At 44.8% G+C, this 19,371-nt stretch overlaps 1 protein-coding gene across 1 annotated transcript in view; it reads right to left on the bottom strand.

The window, feature by feature from the left end:
- SPTLC2 (serine palmitoyltransferase long chain base subunit 2) overlaps positions 1 to 19,119 on the bottom strand; it is a 98,764-nt gene extending 79,645 nt beyond the window's left edge. Inside the window, exon 1 of the mRNA XM_070415906.1 lies at positions 18,904 to 19,119. Coding sequence (XP_070272007.1) covers positions 18,904 to 19,032 — 129 coding nt within the window. The 5' untranslated portion in view covers positions 19,033 to 19,119. The remainder of the gene's footprint in view (positions 1 to 18,903) is intronic.
- Positions 19,120 to 19,371: the final 252 nt, after the last annotated feature.

The following is a 19,371-nucleotide window of genomic DNA, read 5'->3' as shown; positions in this document are numbered from 1 at the left end:
AGTAGGTACTTCATTATATATAACTAGAGGCCCAGCACACAAAATCGTGTGTGTGTAGGGTCCCTAGGCCTGTGATCAGGGCCATGTCCATTGTCCTGAAACGCTCTGTGAAGCTGATCGCTGCCGCCACGACGCTGCCGTCGCCCTGCAACCCTCCACGACATTGCCGCTGCCCCGCGAGTCCAGTCCCCAGTCCCGCTCTGCTGCCACCCAGCCCTGTTCCCGTGGTTCCCATTGGCCATCCAGCAATGGGAGCCTGTGGGCTGGGGAAAGGGACTGAGAGGTGGTCAATGCACCTCACAGCAACTGCATTGAGTGTCTACCCCCTAGTGGTCAGGAGCGACCGGTCGTTCGGTCATTCTGACGTTACACTGGCTTTTTATATATATAGATGGACATCAGAATCTAACTGCCTGCTATAACCAATTACTTCTCAGATTATCATTAATACACATGAAGACAAACCAAAAAAAAAAAAAAAAGAGAGAGAGCTAGTATTTAAAAAAGGGCAACAGAAGACCACAAATCAAAATTTAAAGTGTCTAACTACAGAGAACATGCTCATAACATTAATTTAGACAGTGTCCAACTACAGAGAAAATGCTCATAACCATTAAACAAGACTAACTCTTTCATGGCAAGAACAATCACAAACAAAAAGGGAAGTATTCAATTATTTAATACAAGACTTTAGGAAAACTGACTATTTGAAAAAATAACTCTAGTTAGAACTTCTCATCCCATACTGTGGCAGAGACCATTAAGTGCCCCCTGTATAGATTCTCCCTATCTTCCCTTTAGTAATCAAATCTGTTTCAGCTGGGTACATGGCCACCCAACTACAAGCTTAATTCCCAGTCTCTCTTGTAGCTAGAAATAGCCATGGTATGAAATTCTGGCCAACAGGAAGTGAACATGGTGATGGATACCAGTGCTGGATTACATCCTCTAAGAAAGAAATTGCTTTCCCTCCACTTTTCTTTCCCTCTGCCTATGGCCTGGAATATAGATGTGGCTGAAGAATCAGATGCTAATGAAGACAAAATGCTAAAATACTGCAGAATAACAGAACATTCCTCATAACCTACCTACCTAGGACTACTTATCTACATCCAGACTTTACAAAAAATAATAGTAATAATTTATATCTTGATGAACAACTTAATTTTCTTCCAAAGGAAAGATGTTTTGTCCTAACGGGTTTGGCTCAGTGGATAGAGCATCAGCCTGCAGACTGAAGGGTCCTAGGTTCGATTCCGGTCAAGGGCATGTACCTTGGTTGCGGGCACATCCTCAGTAGGGAGTGTGCAGGAGGCAGCTGATCAATGTTTCTCTCTATCCCTCTCCCTCCCTCTCTGTAAAAAATCAACAAAATATATATATTTTTAGAAAAGGAAGATGTTTTTATTTTCTTTAAAAGTTTATTTTTCAATTACAATTGATATACAATATTATATTAGGTTCAGGTATATAATATTGCAATTAGATATTTATATACCTTATGAAGTGATCACCTGATAAATCTAGAAACCTTCTGAAATTATATATATATATATATATATATGTATATATATATATCTCACAATATTGGCCTATTTAATAAAGAGGAAATATGCAAATTGACCATCACGTCGTAACGGTCAAGATGGCTGCACCCACAGCAGAGGCAGGGATTCCGTAACACAAGATGGCTGCGCCCATAGTGGAGGCCGACTTCCCATAATGAGCCTTTAACAAGCAATCAGCAGGGACCTGAGGCCACACCCCCCGACTAGTGGGGCTTGACAGGGGACCTCAGGCTGCACCCCCCTACCCTGGTGCCAGGCTGGGGGACCTCAGGCTCCGCCCCCTGCACAGCAGGGCTTGACAGGGGACCTCAAGGTGTGCCCCCTTCTCAGGCCACGCACCTCACCCCGGGCCAGGGGACCTGAGGCTGCACCCCCCACCTGGCAGGGCTTGACGGGGGACCTCAGGCTGCACCCTCTGGCCTAGGCCAGGGGACCTCAAAGTGCAACCCCCAGCCCAGGTGACCTCAGGCCGCGCCCCCGTCCCGGCACTGAGCCAGGCAACCTGAGGCCGTGCCCCCAACCCGGCGGGGCTTGACAGGGGTGGGGCCAGCCAGGTCTGGATCTAGCCCAGTGGAAGTGGCCGGCCGGGTCTGGGTCTAGCGCGATTTCAAGGCGCACATGGGTGGATGGGGACTAGACTCTCATTCCCGTGGCGCACCCCAGACTCTGACAGGAGGAAGATTTTCACATACATCTTACTAATTTTGTTTCATCTCTGACACTTCTATTATAGAGAAAGGGCAAACAGCAATATTAAAATATTTCCTCTAGTTAATTCCCTTTTAATGTGCACAAATTTCGTGCACCGGGTCACTAGTTGACTATATTCCCTATGCCGTACTTTTCTTTACAACTGGCAATTTATACTTAATCCCTTTCACCCTTTTCGCTCATCCCAATACCCCTTCCATCTGGCAATCATCAGTCTGTTCTCTGTAAATATCAGTTTGTTTTTGACAACTTTATTTTTATGCCACTTATATAAACAAAACCAAAAAAATCAAAAACCAATATTGAGACATCCGCTTCCAGGTTGGAGTTAAAAGTTAGAGTCAAGCCATCACTTACATAAAACTAGATAAAACTACAGATTACTCAAAACAAGAAACATTTTTTTAAATAGGTTTTTATTGATTTGAGAGAGAGGAAGGGAAAGGGATAGAGAGATGGAAACATCGATGAGAGAGAAACATTGATCAGCTGCCTCTTACACACTCCCTGCGGGGGACCGAGCCAGAATCAGGGCCTGTGCCCTGACCAGGAATCAAACTGGTGACCTCTTAGTTCATGGGTTGACAGTCAACCACTGAGCAACACCAGCAAGGCAGAAAAAGAAACAATTTTAATAACACTGTAGAGTTGTCTTCAATGCAAAGTAAAGAGCACATGATGAACTAAAATTCCAAAGATGAAAGAGCCTTTTCTTGGTAAGCTGAAATTGCTAGCCATTTTCTTTCCTAGTGGTATTTACAGGGTTTGAGCATGAACTGATTATAATTGGGCTTGCCATAGGCAGAAGCACTCTACCAAGAGGAATAAAAACCAGCGGAGCTTATGGTAGCTGTACAAGTTGGTATGACTGAATTCTAGATGAACACCAAACACATGGCCAAATTTCTGCACAGGACATTTACACAATTCTAGAGAAGCTAGAGGGCTGCACTAGAAAGGTGACCTGAAACTCACCATAATCTCACAATGCTTAGGCGATAAAGTCATACATACTACAGGGAGCGCTCCCAACAAACACACAATGGATCCCACCCTTGAGGCACTGTGCTCACTAGAGTAGATAAATCTACCCAAAACTTCAGCCCAGCCCCACCCTTTTCTACCTCTGGTTAGATAACAGTGCTTAGCCCCTTACTGTATCTACCTAGAGGGCAAAAGCTGAAAAAACAAAACAAAACACTGACTTTAGTCTCTGCAGGTCTTTTATTCATACTGTCCAGCAATCAAAAGCTTCTGCTTTCCTAGTAGGCAGGGAGGGAATACGAATATGACTGAAAAAGAGAGAAGGCACAGTGTACAGTAGTCTACACATTCACCTCTCACTATTTCAGCATTGCTAGCCTTGGGAAATCTCTCTCAACTTGATCTTCCCTTCCTCCCTTTAATTTCACATGCCAAGAAGTGGAGATTCCTCCCATTTAATTTTTAACATTTCCCAAGCTGCAAAAATAATTTTCATACATCAAAGTCTCTCCTAGGAACCCAGAGTCTCATTCTATGAAGGAGCTCAAAATCATCATAATTATCTTTCTTTTTCATTCATTCAAAAATATTTCATTTCTCTATATATGTCAAGAACTGTGCTCTGTAGTTGATACAAGTAAAAGATAATCCTTGTCTTTAAGAAGTCTGCAGTTTTTTTAAGAGAGCAAAACAATGCAAAAATCAACATTTTTGTGGGATATTTTTTATTGAGGTATAATTGACATATAACAACATATTAGTTTCAGGTGTATAACACATGATTTGATATATTTGCATACTGTATTGCAAAATGTTTACCACAAAAGTCCAGATAACATCATGCATACATAGTTACATATTTTTTTCTTATGATGAGAACTTTCAAGATCCATTTTTTAGCTACTTTCAAATATGCTACATGACTTTCGAGATAAGAGAATAACAAAAACTATTTTAAACAATACTGACTAAAGGGATTTATATTTAAATGAAAAATGTACACAACTTGAGAAGGCTTTTTTTATAAGTGATTCTCAAGCTGGCTCACTTTTCCTCTTCACATGAAATGGCAAAATCAAGGAAAGGAGATTAAGCAATTTGTATGGTCACAAAAAAGTTAAATTCAAAGTTGGGACTAGAATTCAAGTCTTTACCTTTCCCATTTATTGGCATTTCTTAATCTCATTCCTGAGATTTTCTATTAATCAAAATTTCCCTTGATTATATCAGAGATATTACAACTTAGTCTGATTGTTTTAAAATCATCAGTGGCTTAATATTAGAATTTCATTTTAAACTCACCCTTCATGCTTAATTTTTCTATTCATATAATTAGCAGTTTTTGCTATTCATATTACTTGCTATCCTAGAATGGAGATAAATGATGGTATATGAGTTTCCTCTGTTAAAAAAAAAGGCTGTTTTTAGGAAACCAGAACTAATTTAGATGTACTGCTTCCTTTGCCTATACACAAGCCATACTTACGTAGGAGGTGGTAAAGATATTAATTACCTTTAGCACATGCAGCAGGAGTCTCCACAGGTAATTGTATTACAGTCTTATCAGTGATCACAGGCCAGGTTTCTCAGCCCAGCTTCTTGGCATTCCAAGTCAAAGTGAGAAAGGGTGGCAAGGCAGAAAGTCAAAGCTAACAGGTTTCCTTTCCTTTGAAGCACCAACCAGCATCTCACAGCTTACACCCCTTGTAAGACTATTGGAAGGGGTGCTGCAGAAGTGACTACTGGCCATGCTGCTCCTTAGAAGAGCTAACAGAAAGGTGATTATATAAACTGGAGTGTGTCCGTGCCATTTCCAGACTATTAGGAATGTCACTAATCACTTCCCACTCCTCCTCATGAGCGGTCACCCTTCCTAGTAAGAATTTTCAGTAAGCCCCTATTATTTTTAACCACCTGTAAACCTAGAACACTAAAAGTTATGCTATGAGTTTCTTTACTGGCACAACCTATTTCTCCTATCTACTAGTCTACACTAATAAAAGAGAAACATGGTAATTAGCGTACGACCACTACCCTTTTCATTGGCTAATCAATGAGTATATGCAAATTAACTGTCAGCCAAGATGGCGGCCGGCAGCCAGGCACTGGAGCGAGCATGAGGCTTGCTTGCTGCGGACTCCAACGTTCCCCGCCTCACTTGCTGGCCTCTCATCTGCAACTCTAAGCAACTATATACTATGTTGCAAATAAGAAGCTAAACAAAACACCATAAATCAGCCAGACTGAAATCCAGCCGGACCGAAACATTGTATCCATGTTTTCAGCAGCAAGGCCTCAGACCTAAAGCTGGCCCAGAATTAAAAAAAAAAAAAAAGAAAACAAGGAGCGGTTGGAAGCTTTAGTCACTTGCCAGCCGGAAAACAGCCCTCAGCCCCTCACCCAGACTGGCCAGGCACCCCAGTGGGGACCCCCACCCTGATCCAGGACACCCTTCAGGGCAAACCAGCCAGCCCCACACATGCACCAGGCCTCTACCCTATATAGTAAAAGGGTAATATGCCTCCCGGCACCGGGATCAGCGTGAAAGGGGGCAGCACCCAAACCCCCTGGTCGCCCTGCGGCTCTGTGTGTGATAGGGGGCGGGGCCACGACCTCCCTATCCGCCCTGCTCTGTGCCTGATAGGGGGGAGCTCCCCAATCCCCTGATTGCTCTGTGGCTCTGTGTTTGACAGGGTGCAGCACACCAACCCCCTGATCGGCCCTGCTGTGTGTGTGACAGGGCGCAGCGCCCCAACCTCCTGATCAGCCCTGCTCTGTGGGTGATAGAGGGTGGTGCCCCAGCCCCCCTCCACGGGCCTTGCTCTGTGTGTGACAGGGTAGAGCCATAACCTCCCCATTGGCCCTGCCCTGAGTGTGAAAGGGTGCAGAGCCCCAAACCCCCTGATCCACCCTGCTGTGTGTGTGACAGGGGGCGGTGCCCCAACTCCCCTATCAGCCCTACTCTGTGAGTGACAGGGGGGAGCTCCTCAACCCCCTGATCGGCCCTGCTCTGTGTGTGACAGGGGGCAGCGCCCCAACCCCCTGATCGGCCCTGCTCTGTGCGTGACAGAGAGTGGCGCCGCAACCTCCCCATCGACCCTGCCTTGACTGTGACGGGGGCGGTGCCCCAACCCCCCAATCGGCCCTACCCTGAGAGTGACTGAGGGTGGCATCGCAACCTCCCGATCCGCCCTGCTCTGTGCATGACAGGGCGGCGCCCCAACTCCCCAATCGGCCCTGCTCTGAGCCTGACCAGGGGCTGCACTTAGGGATTGGGCCTGCCCTCTGCCACCCGGGACCAGGCCTAAGCCAGCAGGTCATTATCTCCCGAGGGGTCCCAGACTGCGAGAGGGCACAGGCCGGGCTGGGGGACCCCCCTCCCCCCGCCCCCTGAGTGCACAAATTTTTGTGCACCGGGCCCCCAGTACATATATAACTGAAAGAAAGGTTTCACAAATCATTGTTTACCCATGCAACACTGATCATCTGATCATCTTTATTCTGTGCTACTCAATGCAAGTTTTGAACTGAAAGTTTAAAATACGCTGATCACAAACCAGTAAATTGACATCATGAACCACTGATTGGCTGTAACCCACAGTTTGAACATTGCTAGGGCTGTCATAACTAAGTACCACAGAGTAGGTGTCTTAAACAACAAAAATGTGTTTTCTCATAGTTGTGGGGACTGTCTGAGAGAAGGTTTGGTCAAGGTTGGTTTCTTCTAATACATCTCTCCTTGACTTGTAGATGAGCTTTCTCCCTGGATCCTTACATGGTTTTCCCTCTGTGCCCAAATTGCTTCTTATAAGGACACTAGTCATTGGATTAGGACCTACCCTAATGACCTCATTTTAATGTGATTATCTCTTTAAAAACTTTATCTCCAAATATAGTCACATTTTGATGTATTGGGGTTAGAACTTATGCATATGAATTTTGGGGAGGTCAGTCAGTTCAGCCCACATATTAATGTTTTCCCAACAGATTCTGCTCATGGCCACAGCAGACATATTTAAGAATGTTTACTGTAAAAATATTTTAAAAATCAACAAGCCCAACTGATGTGGCTCAGTGATTGAGCATTGACCTATGAACCAGGAGGTCAGGGCACATGCCGGGTTGTGGGCTCGATCTCCAGTGTGGGGCGTACAGGAGGCAGCCCATCAATGATTCTCATCATTGATGTTTCTCTCCCTCTCCCTTCCTCTCTGAAATCAATAAAAATATTTTTTAAATACATTTTTTAATTGATTTCAGAGAGGAAGGGAGAGGGAGATAGAAACATCAACGATGAGAGAGAATCATCACCCCACACTGGATATCAAGCCCGCAACCCAAGCATGTGCCCTTGACCAGAATTGAATCTGGGACCCTTCAGTCCTCAGGCCGACATGCTATCCACTGAGCCAAACCGGCTAGGGCAATAAAAATATTTTTTTAAAAATCAGCAAAGACACTGTATGGCGTAGTCATACAATATAATACTAGATAGCAGTGAAAAGTTGAATCATGTCTATATTATGAACTTGGGTAAATCTTAGGTACATACTGTTAAAAGTTGCAGAGAGATACATACAGAATAATGTGATTTTAAGGATTAAAAACATGCAGGACAATTATTCATGGCTATGTATTTATATAGTAAAGGTATTTTTAAAATTCATGGGAATGATAAACACCAAATTAAGGGTAGCTTTTATACTTATAGCGAAGTGAAATAACACTTCCCCAGGGCAAATTTCTTTCTTTTTTTTTTTTTTAAATATATTTTATTGACTTTTTACAGAGAGGAAGGGAGAGAGATAGAGAGTTAGAAACATCGATCAGCTGCCTCCTGCACCAAGGATGTGCCCGCAACCAAGGTACATGCCCTTGACCGTAACCAAACCTGGGACCCTTCAGTCCGCAGGCCGACACTCTATCCACTGAGCCAAACCGGTTTCAGCCAAATTTCTTAAAAGGACAAATTTCATGTGGCTCTCCCATACCTCCCTGACTTCATATCCTGCCAGGTCACTCCGCTCCAGCCAAGCTGGCCTTTCTGCTCTTCCCTGAACACATCAAGCTTTTTCCTTTTTATTTTGGCTTGAAAAATACTTTTTCCTTAGTTCGTTTCTCCAATCCATATAGATCCCTTACATCCTTCAGACAGCTTATCCCTGTCTAAAATGCTCTTTTATTACTGTATTTTTCTAGTTATAGCATTTATAATTGCCTGATATTAAATTATGTATCTTTTTGCTTATTTATTGTCTGCCTCTCTCACCAGAATGTATGCATCAGATAATGCCTAGCTTTTAATAGGGGCTCAATGAGTATTAATGGAGTAAATGAATGAGTGAAAGAATGAATGGTAACTTCGATGTTTTATTTAATGGAAAAATAAGATCTAAAGCATATAAGCTAGTTGTTAAATTTTGATAAATCTAGGTGTTGAGTATGTTTTTATCTCTATTTTAAAAAATGAATTATAGTATGGTATTTCATATGTGCTTGCTTGTTGATGAAAACCAGTTTCCCAAAATAATATTATAAAACATACTAGAGGCCCGATGCATGAAATTTGTGCAAGGGGCTCGGCCCTTGCAGCCACAGAGGCTGTCTTGGCTTCGTCTGGAAGGTCATTCGGCTGTGTGGTCTAATTAGCATATTATGCTTTTATTATTATACTAGGGGCCCGGTGCACAAAAATTTGTGCACTCAGGGGGCAGGGGGAGGGGGGTCCCCCAGCCCGGCCTGTGCCCTCTCGCAGTCTGGGACCCCTCGGGAGATAACGACCTGCTGGCTTAGGCCTGGTCCCGGGTGGCAGAGGGCAGGCCCAATCCCTAAGTGCAGCCCCTGGTCAGGCTCAGAGCAGGGCCGATTGGGGAGTTGGGGCGCCGCCCTGTCATGCACAGAGCAGGGCGGATCAGGAGGTTGCGATGCCACCCTCAGTCACTCTCAGGGTAGGGCCGATTGGGGGGTTGGGGCACCGCCCCCGTCACAGTCAAGGCAGGGTCGATGGGGAGGTTGCGGCGCCACTCTCTGTCACGCACAGAGCAGGGCCGATCAGGGGGTTGGGGCGCTGCCCCCTGTCACACACAGAGCAGGGCCGATCAGGGGGTTGAGGAGCTCCCCCCTGTCACTCACAGAGTAGGGCTGATAGGGGAGTTGGGGCACCGCCCCCTGTCACACACACAGCAGGGTGGATCAGGGGGTTTGGGGCGCTGCACCCTTTCACATTCAGGGCAGGGCCAATGGGGAGGTTATGGCTCTACCCTGTCACACACAGAGCAAGGCCCGTGGAGGGGGGCTGGGGCACCACCCTCTATCACCCACAGAGCAGGGCTGATCAGGAGGTTGGGGCGCTGCGCCCTGTCACACACACAGCAGGGCCGATCAGGGGGTTGGTGTGCTGCACCCTGTCAAACACAGAGCCACAGAGCAATCAGGGGATTGGGGAGCTCCCCCCTATCAGGCACAGAGCAGGGCGGATAGGGAGGTCGTGGCCCCGCCCCCTATCACACACAGAGCCGCAGGGCGACCAGGGGGTTTGGGTGCTGCCCCCTTTCACGCTGATCCCGGTGCCGGGAGGCATATTACCCTTTTACTATATAGGGTAGAGGCCTGGTGCATGTGTGGGGCTGGCTGGTTTGCCCTGAAGGGTGTCCTGGATCAGGGTGGGGGTCCCCACTGGGGTGCCTGGCCAGTCTGGGTGAGGGGCTGAGGGCTGTTTTCCGGCTGGCAAGTGACTAAAGCTTCCAACCGCTCCTTGTTTTCTTTTTTTTTTTTTTTAATTCTGGGCCAGCTTTAGGTCTGAGGCCTTGCTGCTGAAAACATGGATACAATGTTTCGGTCCGGCTGGATTTCAGTCTGGCTGATTTATGGTGTTTTGTTTAGCTTCTTATTTGCAACATAGTATATAGTTGCTTAGAGTTGCAGATGAGAGGCCAGCAAGTGAGGCGGGGAACGTTGGAGTCCGCAGCAAGCAAGCCTCATGCTCGCTCCAGTGCCTGGCTGCCGGCCGCCATCTTGGCTGACAGTTAATTTGCATATACTCATTGATTAGCCAATGAAAAGGGTAGTGGTCGTACGCTAATTACCATGTTTCTCTTTTACTAGTGTAGATGTGGACATAAAATATTTAAAGCACATAAAATATACATACATTATGGGTGCACTGGGTTGTGATATAAAAATGTTATTTCTTGGTGTGGGTTGAAATAAAAAGATTTGAAAACCTCTGCTATCATATATATCTACATAGAGACTTATTAGAACAATCATTATAAATATGCATATCTCAACTTTTCTAGAAACTGTTCTCCAAAGCAATTGTACCATTTTATAGTAAGAGCACCCACATACACCTTCCCATTGCTAAAATTTTGTCAACATTTAATACTGTCATATTTTAATAGCTTTCAAATTGGAAAAGATGAAAACATTATTTCACTGTTTTTTTTTCTTTTTTTTAAATTAAATCTTTATTGTTCAGATTATTACATTAGTTACTCTTTTTTCCCACCATAACTCCCCTCCACCCAGTTCCAACCCCACCCTCTGCCCTCACTCCCCACCCACTGTCCTCATCCATAGGTGCACGATTGTTGTCTAATCTCTTCACTCACCCCCACACCCCTTTCTCCCCCCCCCCAAGAATAGTCAGTCCATTCCCTTTCTATGTCCCTGATTCTATTACAATCACCAGTTCATCAGATTATTTATTCACTTGATTTTTAGATTCACTTGTTGATACATGTGTATTTGTTGTTCATAATTTGTATCTTTACCTTTTTCTTCTTCTTCCTCTTCTTACAGGATACCTTTCAGCATTTCATATAATACTGGTTTGGTGGTGATGAACTCCTTTAGCTTTTTCTTATCTGTGAAGCTCTTTATCTGGCCTTCACTTCTGAATGATAGCTTTGCTGGATAAAGTAGTCTTGGTTGTAGGTTCTTGGTATTCATCACTTTGAATATTTCTTGCCATTCCCTTCTGGCCTGCAAAGTTTCTGTTGAGAAATCAGCTGACAGTCGTATGGGTACTCCCTTGTAGGTAACTGATTTTCTTTCTCTTGCTGCTTTTAGGATTCTCTCTTTGTCTTTTGCTCTTGGCATTTTAATTATGATGTGTCTTGGTGTGGTCCTCTTTGGATTCCTTTTGTTTGGGGTTCTCTGCGCTTCCTGGACTTGGAAGTCTATTCCTTTCACCAGGTAGGGGAAGTTTTCTGTCATTATTTCTTCAAATAGGTTTTCAATATCTTGCTCTCTCTCATCTTCTGGCACCCCTATAATTCGGATGTTGGTACGCTTGAAGCTGTCCCAGAGGCTCCTTACACTATCTTCATATTTTCGGATTCTTTTTTCATTTTGCTTTTCCGGTTGGGTGTTTTTTGCTTCTTTGTATTTCAAATCTTTGACTTGATCCTTGCGACCCTCTGGTCTGCTGTTGGGAGTCTGTATAATATTCTTTATTTCAGTCAGTGTATGCTTAATTTCTAGTTGGTCCTTTATCACAACATCGAGGGTCTCATTAGATTTCTTGAGGATCTCACTACATTTATCGGCGGTCTTACCAGTCTTTTCGAGGGCTTCTAAACAGTTCTTTAAAGACCTTAAAAGTGTGGTTTTGAACTCTATATCCAACAGTTTGCTTTCCTCCAATTCTGTCGTTTGTGTCCTGTTTCTTTGTCTCGGCATTTTTTTATGCTTCGCTGTGTCGATAGAGTGCCTTTCTGTGCTAAGTGTCCCAATTACCTAAGGTAGACACTCTTGGTGCACCCCCTTGTGGGCTTTGTGCACAGTCTTGTTGTGGTTAAGCCTTGATTGTTGTAGTTATCACTGTGAGGAATTGACCTCCAGGTCAATTGGCTGTGAGAATCAGCTGTGTCTGCGGTGGGACAACTTCTGTGCTGGAGACACCCCTCTGGGGCTAGACTTGCTTCGATGGGGCTTTGGTGCTCACTGAGTCTGCCTCCTGAGTGTGTCTTTTATGGTTCCACGGAGCTTAAAGCTGGATGGTCCCACTCTGACCTCTGGGCTTCCTGGCTCCTGGATCTCTAGGGAGGTGCTAATCTAGCCTTTGCCTGAGGCTATCCAGCAAAAGCCTCCCTGCAGGGCTTGGGCGGGGCGGGTCCCACGGGATCAACAGGGTTGGGTTAGCAATTATGGCTGCTCTCAGTCTTGCCCTCAGAGGCTCTGCTTCTCAGTGTCCCAGTAGTCGCTGCAAGCCCCACGGAGAGAAAGCTGCCCTAGGGTTCTGAGCGATGCTAGACAGTCCCGCTTCTCCCGTATGAGTCTGGGTCCTTAGAGACTCGCCCAGAACTGGAGCTCAGAGCCTGAGACTCCCTCCCGATTGAAAACAACCGCGCCCTCAGCCTCCAGCCCGCTCCACATGCACTCCGAACCTTAGTATTTTACTTCAGCACTGCGCCTCCTCTGAGCCTCGGTATGCTTTTCTCTTTCCTCCTAGTTTTAGAACATCCACTCAGCCAGCTTTCCTGTGGTTCTGGATGATGTCCATTCCATCTTTTAGTTGTATTTTTGAAGTGGTTGTTCGAGGCAGCAAACTCCCGTGTTTACCTATGCCGCCATCTTGGTTTCTCCGTCCACTGTTTTAACTTACAGTAACTCAAGAACTAGTGAGAATGAACATATTCATATATTTATTTTTCAATCAATTTTTTCCTGCGAATTGCCAATTCCTATCTTTTGCCCATTTTCTACTGAATTGCATGCTTATTTCAGAAAGCATACTGATTTATAACAAACCGTATTTAAAAATGAACCCCCAACACAGGGGTATCCCAATATTTAGGGCTCTATGGTACACGTGCATTATTTCTAGTCAGAAGCAAAAATTATTTTAAAATACAAGAAAAAAATACCCACTTTAACATTCATAATGGGTCTTGAAGGTAATCTTAAAGACAACAAAAATAAGCTAAATTTTCTGAAATTAAATGAGTCAAGAGCAAAAGGCTTATTTGCTTAATCAGTCACAAAATACAAACTACATTATTAAAGCCTTCTTAGAAGCTATTCAGAAGCCAACTGACTTTTGAGGCCACAAACCATGTATTTAATCAAAGAAGGCACACCCACTCAGAATGCAAACACAGCCTCTACCCATCCCTTTCAATTGCCTATTCTGCCAATAAACACTGCTTCTTTCTTTCAAAAAATGAATCTAATTGAATCTCAACCAATTAACTATCTTGCTCAGAGCACTAGGAAGTTCCTAGGGCACCTAGGCCAACCTTAAAAAGCGGGCAAGTCTGCCTTCCCTGAATATCCAAGTTCTAACGTACTACTGGTCTCATTTCTCAAGAATTTTTTTAAAAATATATTTTATTGATTTTCTACAGAGAGGAAGGGAGAGGGATAGAGAGCCAGAAACATCGATGAGAGAGAGAAACATCGATCAGCTGCCTCCTGCACACCCCCCACTGGGGATATGCCCGCAACCAAGCTACATGCCCTTGACCGGAATCGAACCTGGGACCCTTCAGTCCCCAGGCCGATGCTCTATCCACTGAGCCAAACCGGTCAGGGCTCTCAAGAATTTTTATTAGAGAATTCCTGAGTACTTCAAATGACTCTGGAATCTTTCAGATCCAGATAGAAATGCTCTTCCTGTCAGAACAAAAACATTTGAAACAATAATTCAGTCCCACAAGTAGTAAACAGTTACAACATTTTTGCAAAGCCTTGAGGTCTTCCAGTGTCTCATCAGGCCCTGGGAAACCTGAACAGATATACTGGACATTCTAGCTACTCCTTCTGTTCTTGTCTCATAACTTATTTTCAGAGTTACGGTTTCTATTAAGTGGAAACAAAAGCTAGTAGCTATTTAGTAAACCACCCTTCATTAGTTATTCATTTGTAGCCTTCTAAGAACCATTTAAGTAGCAGGACCAGCATTTTGTTCTTCCTATTTCTCCTGGCTTATTATTTAAATAAGAACATAACTTGTACCCCAATTCCTCCTTTAGAATCTTATTTATTTTGGTGGCTAAAAGGCTATCATCCTTCTAATATTTCATTAAAATTACTACTAAAGAAAATAAAGTTAGGTTCAAAACTGTCTCAAAAGCAGATAATTTTTTTCCTTCTATACTTACTAATTAAGGAACATCTCACAAGGTTCTATAAAGAAATTAAAGATCTAAAAAAAAAAGTGCCATTAACAAGGAGCTTTAAAAAAACACACCCAACTCTTGAAAATTAAGATCACTGAATACTGTAACATGCTGATGAGAAAATTTCCTGCAAATCCTCCAGAGGTCTTTAAAAATAGGATGGAATCATCTATTAAGATTAGTTTTAATAAAGTCCTACAAAGAGATAAAGGGACTGAACTACATAACCCCCCAAAGGTCCTTCCAGCTCTAATTCTACCAAAGCTTCCAACTCTCTTTCAAAATTTCCCTAATGCTAATTGAACTCTTTACCTCCAATAAAGACTGACCCTCCTCTCATTCCTCTGAATGGCAGGGAGGAAAAATTACTGCTTTACTGCTACCCTTCCTTGTGAAAACTCTGTCTACTGTTATCATTAAAAAACAGTGATACAGGAATATCGTCCTGGGCCATGTGGCTCAGTTAGTTGAGTGTCATCCTGTGCACCAAAAGGTCACTGGTTTCGGGCTCAGTCCCTGATGAGGGGCATGCAGGAGGCAGTGGGTCAATGTTTCTTACATTGATGTTTCTCTCTTCTTCTGTCCCTCTCCCTTCCTCTCTAATAAAAACATTTTAAAAAACAAAACAGTAATGTCTACACTCATGAGGATGGCTACTGTAAAGAAAAAAACCTAACACCCAGCACTCCTGTGATGTTTCTCATTTATTCCCACTAATGTGTTACCACAATCATAACACTTCTGACATCAGAATGGGGAGCAATAACCGTGTGTGCTTCCACACCAACAAGCAACACTTTGACAACAGTTCAGTGTCTTACAATTAACTCAATTCTAATGCTATTCACCTGGAGATATCATCACATCCCACTGGTTAAGGGCTCAGTCCCATAAGACTATCTCCCATCCCCCAACTTCAGATGCCAATGGCAAATCTAGATCGTGTATGTACATTTTTCTCACACCCTGTATTTCCTATTATCTCACAGCTTTCACCAAAAAAAAACACCCCTGGGTGACGTCAATTGGTGACCCCATTGTAAGTTGAGCATCTGTACATTTGTAACCCACCCCACTATTTTTCTGATATTGTTCCTGTAAATGCTGATTCTGACTAATATGTAGCTTGTAAATAAACTACATTTGTATAAGAATCCTAGGAACTAACTTCAGAAGTTACCAATTCTGACCTTCAGTCATCCCAGTTCCAGAAGATTTGCTGACCTTCAAATGCAGAACCAGGATGACAAAGAACCAGGATGATCCACACTAGACTATCACTTGAGGAGTTTTGAAGGTCTTATTAGAATGGACTGTGCTGGACTGCACACAGAGAATTTTTCAACCCCCTTCCCTTGATTTCTTTGTTCTGCTTTGCCTCGCCCTCCTTATAAAAACTCTGCCTGCACTGAGACGTTGAGATGGGCTTTGCAACAAGAGTCCCCTATCTCCTCAGGCGACCGGCACTTGAATAAAACCTTTCTTTTTCACCAGCATCTGTCTAATGAGTTTGGTTTTTGTGGCAGCAGACAGCCCACCTTGGGTTCCAGTTACACATTCATCCCTTCAAACACAGAAATATAGACTCTGGAGAATGCAAAGAAATCTTAGAAGTTTCTAACTTCTCTCTGCTCATAAAAGACAAATGTAGGAATATGTGAGGAAATGAACTTATGTCTTGGGTTTAAAAACATGTTATACTATAAATTTATAGTAAGAGCATGATGCACACCTGTGCACTTAACATCTTTTTTAAAAATTTATCTTTATTGTTGAAAGTATTACAGACGTCCCCAGCATTTAACATCTTATGTGTATTTTTATGGCACACATAACACCCAGAAACTGCTGATTGGGGTTAGAACAGTAGCATATCACTTTAAGAAAAACAAAACTAACTTAAATATTTTTAAGGCCCTACCTGGTTTGGCTGAGTGGATAGAGTGTCAGCCTGTGTACTGAAGGGTACCAGGTTCGATTTCAGTCAAGGGCACGTACTTCCGTTGCAGGCTTAGTCCCAGGCCCTAGTTGGGGCACCTGTGGGAGGCAACCAATTGATGTGTCTCTCTCACATCAATGTTTCTCTCTCTCTCTCTCTCTCTCTCTCTCTCTGTCTCTCCCCTTCCCTTCCACTCTCTCTCTCTAAAAAAAAAATATATATCAATGGAAAAATATCCTCAGGTGGGGATTAACTAATATATATATATATATTTTTAAATATATTTTTTATTGCTTTCAAAGAGGGAGGGAGAGATAGAAACATCAATGATGAGGGAATCACTGATCGGCTGCCTCCTGCAAGTCCCCCACTGGGAGACTGAGCCCACAACCTGGTCACGTGCCCAGACCGAGAATCAAACCGTGACCTCCTGGTTCACAGATTGACACTCAACCCCTGAGCCATGCTGGCCGGGCTAAAATGTGTTTTTAAGATATTCTTGTTCTCATGAAGTTACCAAAAATCTCTCTTTTGCTTAAAAGGAAAGAAAAAAAACTCACACAATATTCTCATGTTCGTGTACAAAGCAATATACTTAAATTCTTTGTTTTAAAAAGACTTCTGAAAGACTTCCTAGAAGCAGCCCTAAACATTGTTTAGCGTATTCCATTAGCGAATTCTTCCAAATACCACCATAGCGCTTTGAGAGGAATTTTCCCCTAAAATGTATTAGGAAAAGTCAGGCAGGTTTTTAAGTTTCATTTTAACAACTTGCTATTTCTTCATCATATTGGTCATGAATTCTGAAGAAACATTATGCTTACTAATGCTCAGTTGTTAGGAATTATGGGAGGCAGGAATTTAATTTACTACTAAATCAGAACACAGCTCCTATGTTAAGTGAAAAGAGCACTTAAACACAAAACACCTTGAAAATCTGAATACCTTTCTCTTGATTTCCTTTTCCCTTTTAAATAACCCACTGGGCCATGGCTGGGTAGCTCAGTCGGTTAGAGCATCGTTCCAATACACCCAAGGTTGTGGGTTCAAGCCCCAGTTAGGGCACGTACAAGAATCAACCAATGAATGCATAAATAGGTGGGACAACAAACTAATCGATAAATAAATAAATAATAAATAATCCACTCATTCACCTGCAATGTATTTTCTGACTCCTCCTGTGAGGTTTCCCTGTTATATTCTATACCACAATTTTGTCTTATTAGCCATGACTAGGAAAACAATTCTTCCCACTGCTTATAATGAGCCCACTCTTACCATTTCCTCTCTCACACAATTAATTATTTTAAAAAATGAAAACAAATCTTTTGAATTTAGTATGATACTGCCTTATGCCTTACAAATTCTGGGGCGGTCAAGTCTCTTGTATGTATTTCCTCTCCCCAACTCTTATAGTCTTCTTCTCTCAACATGACCTGGAGAAATGTTTTATTTTCTGTTTCACACCAAACAGCAACAGGCCTATCTAGAATATCTACTGATTGGGGGAGGAGCCTGCCAGATATTTATGTTAAAGCCAAATTAAGCCACAGTCACAAGCCAAATACAGGGAACAGATTACCTTTGGGGGTGGAAAAGTTCTCCTAAATATCTGAACAAGACTTTTAAGTATGAAAGACAATTGCAAATATCACAGCACTCTCTTCCAGCAACACGGATCTTGCATCCTTTTAACCACTTTGTCTTTAAAAGCACATTTCAGCAGACTATGCCAATCCAGAGAATTGGGAGGTTAATAATTAGTCTTGAACTGAGAACTTTTCAAAGTATTTCAGAACTGCCTGGATTTGCTTGGTGATTCAGCCTCGGTTAATTCGTATGGAGTCATCACAAGTCACCGCCAGGTTAAACAACCCCCTTGGGTGACAGAACTGTTGCTCAAAGGGCCCAGGGGACCACCTACCTCAACCTGGATCGGGGATGAGGTCTCACCACGGGCTATGAGCTTAAGGCTCTCGAGGCACCCGACCGCGTTTACTTCCAGGTGGGTGGTCCAATGTCTTGCTTGCAGAAGGGTTAGGGTATGTGGTAGGAAGTGACTAATTTCGTTTCCGCCTGGTACCGCCTCTTAACTTTCTTTGCCTCCCGAGAACCCCAGGATGGTCTTCCTAGGAGGGCTTCGGGGCTCCAAGAGGAAGCCTCCATCTCGAGGGCATGAGGAAGGCGCCTCGGGAGAGTCAAGAGCCCCTAAGCGGTTCCTCCAGGGTCCGAGGAGTCACCCCCTGCCTCCGCTGCACGGCGGCCCGCATTTCTGGCCCAAACGTAGAGAGGAAAGTACCCGGACTTGAAGCACACCCCACACCTCCAGGCACAGGAGAGGAGGACCTCGAGCGAGGAGAGACGGGGGAGCCTCCGTGCCGCCCTTGAGGCTCCAGCTCGGGACAGGCCCGGCCAGCGCCAGGAACCGCCGCCAGCACACACCTGAGCCGCGCCGGACGCGCGCCAGGCGGACGGTCACCGCGACCTCGCCCCGCCCGGCCGCCGGCTCTGCGCGGGTGCCAGCTCGCGGGGTCCCGGCCCACAGCTCCGGCCCGGCCGCCCGCTCCCACCGTACCTGGCCGGCTGCGGCAGCGGCGGCAGCGGCGCTGCTCCTCACGTACCCGTTCCGCACCTCCCCGTTCGCCACGCAGCCGTTCGCCCGCAGCGGGCGACGGCAGCAGCAGCCTCCTGGCTCCGGCCGCATGGTCCAGGCAGCACCAGGCGCAAGACAGACTCTGTAGGCGGTGGCCGAAGCGGCGGCGGCTCCAAGTCCCGCTCCGCACCCCACCCACCTCCCCGAAACCGGAAATGGCTGCACGCTGCCGCCAATTCCCGGCTGTCACAAGGGGGCGGGGCCCACTCCCGCGGAGGCCCGGCTGCCCGCGGGAAGTCCGGGCGGGGGCTGGAAGGAGGGTCAGGAGATTACGGACCGCTGACCAATCTGGAGGAGGAGGAGGCGGACCCCATGCTGCCGCCTGGCCAATCACAGGCGAGAGTAAAGCTGGTCGCCTTGTCCAGGGGCCTTTAGGAGGGACCCGTGGAC

Source organism: Myotis yumanensis, unplaced genomic scaffold, assembly GCF_028538775.1.
Source record: "Myotis yumanensis isolate MYYU_CA2020_CCGP unplaced genomic scaffold, mMyoYum1.0.hap1 SCAF_1, whole genome shotgun sequence".
NCBI classification, from domain to species: domain Eukaryota; kingdom Metazoa; phylum Chordata; class Mammalia; order Chiroptera; family Vespertilionidae; genus Myotis; species Myotis yumanensis.
This window is presented reverse-complemented; position numbering and strand designations above follow the sequence as displayed.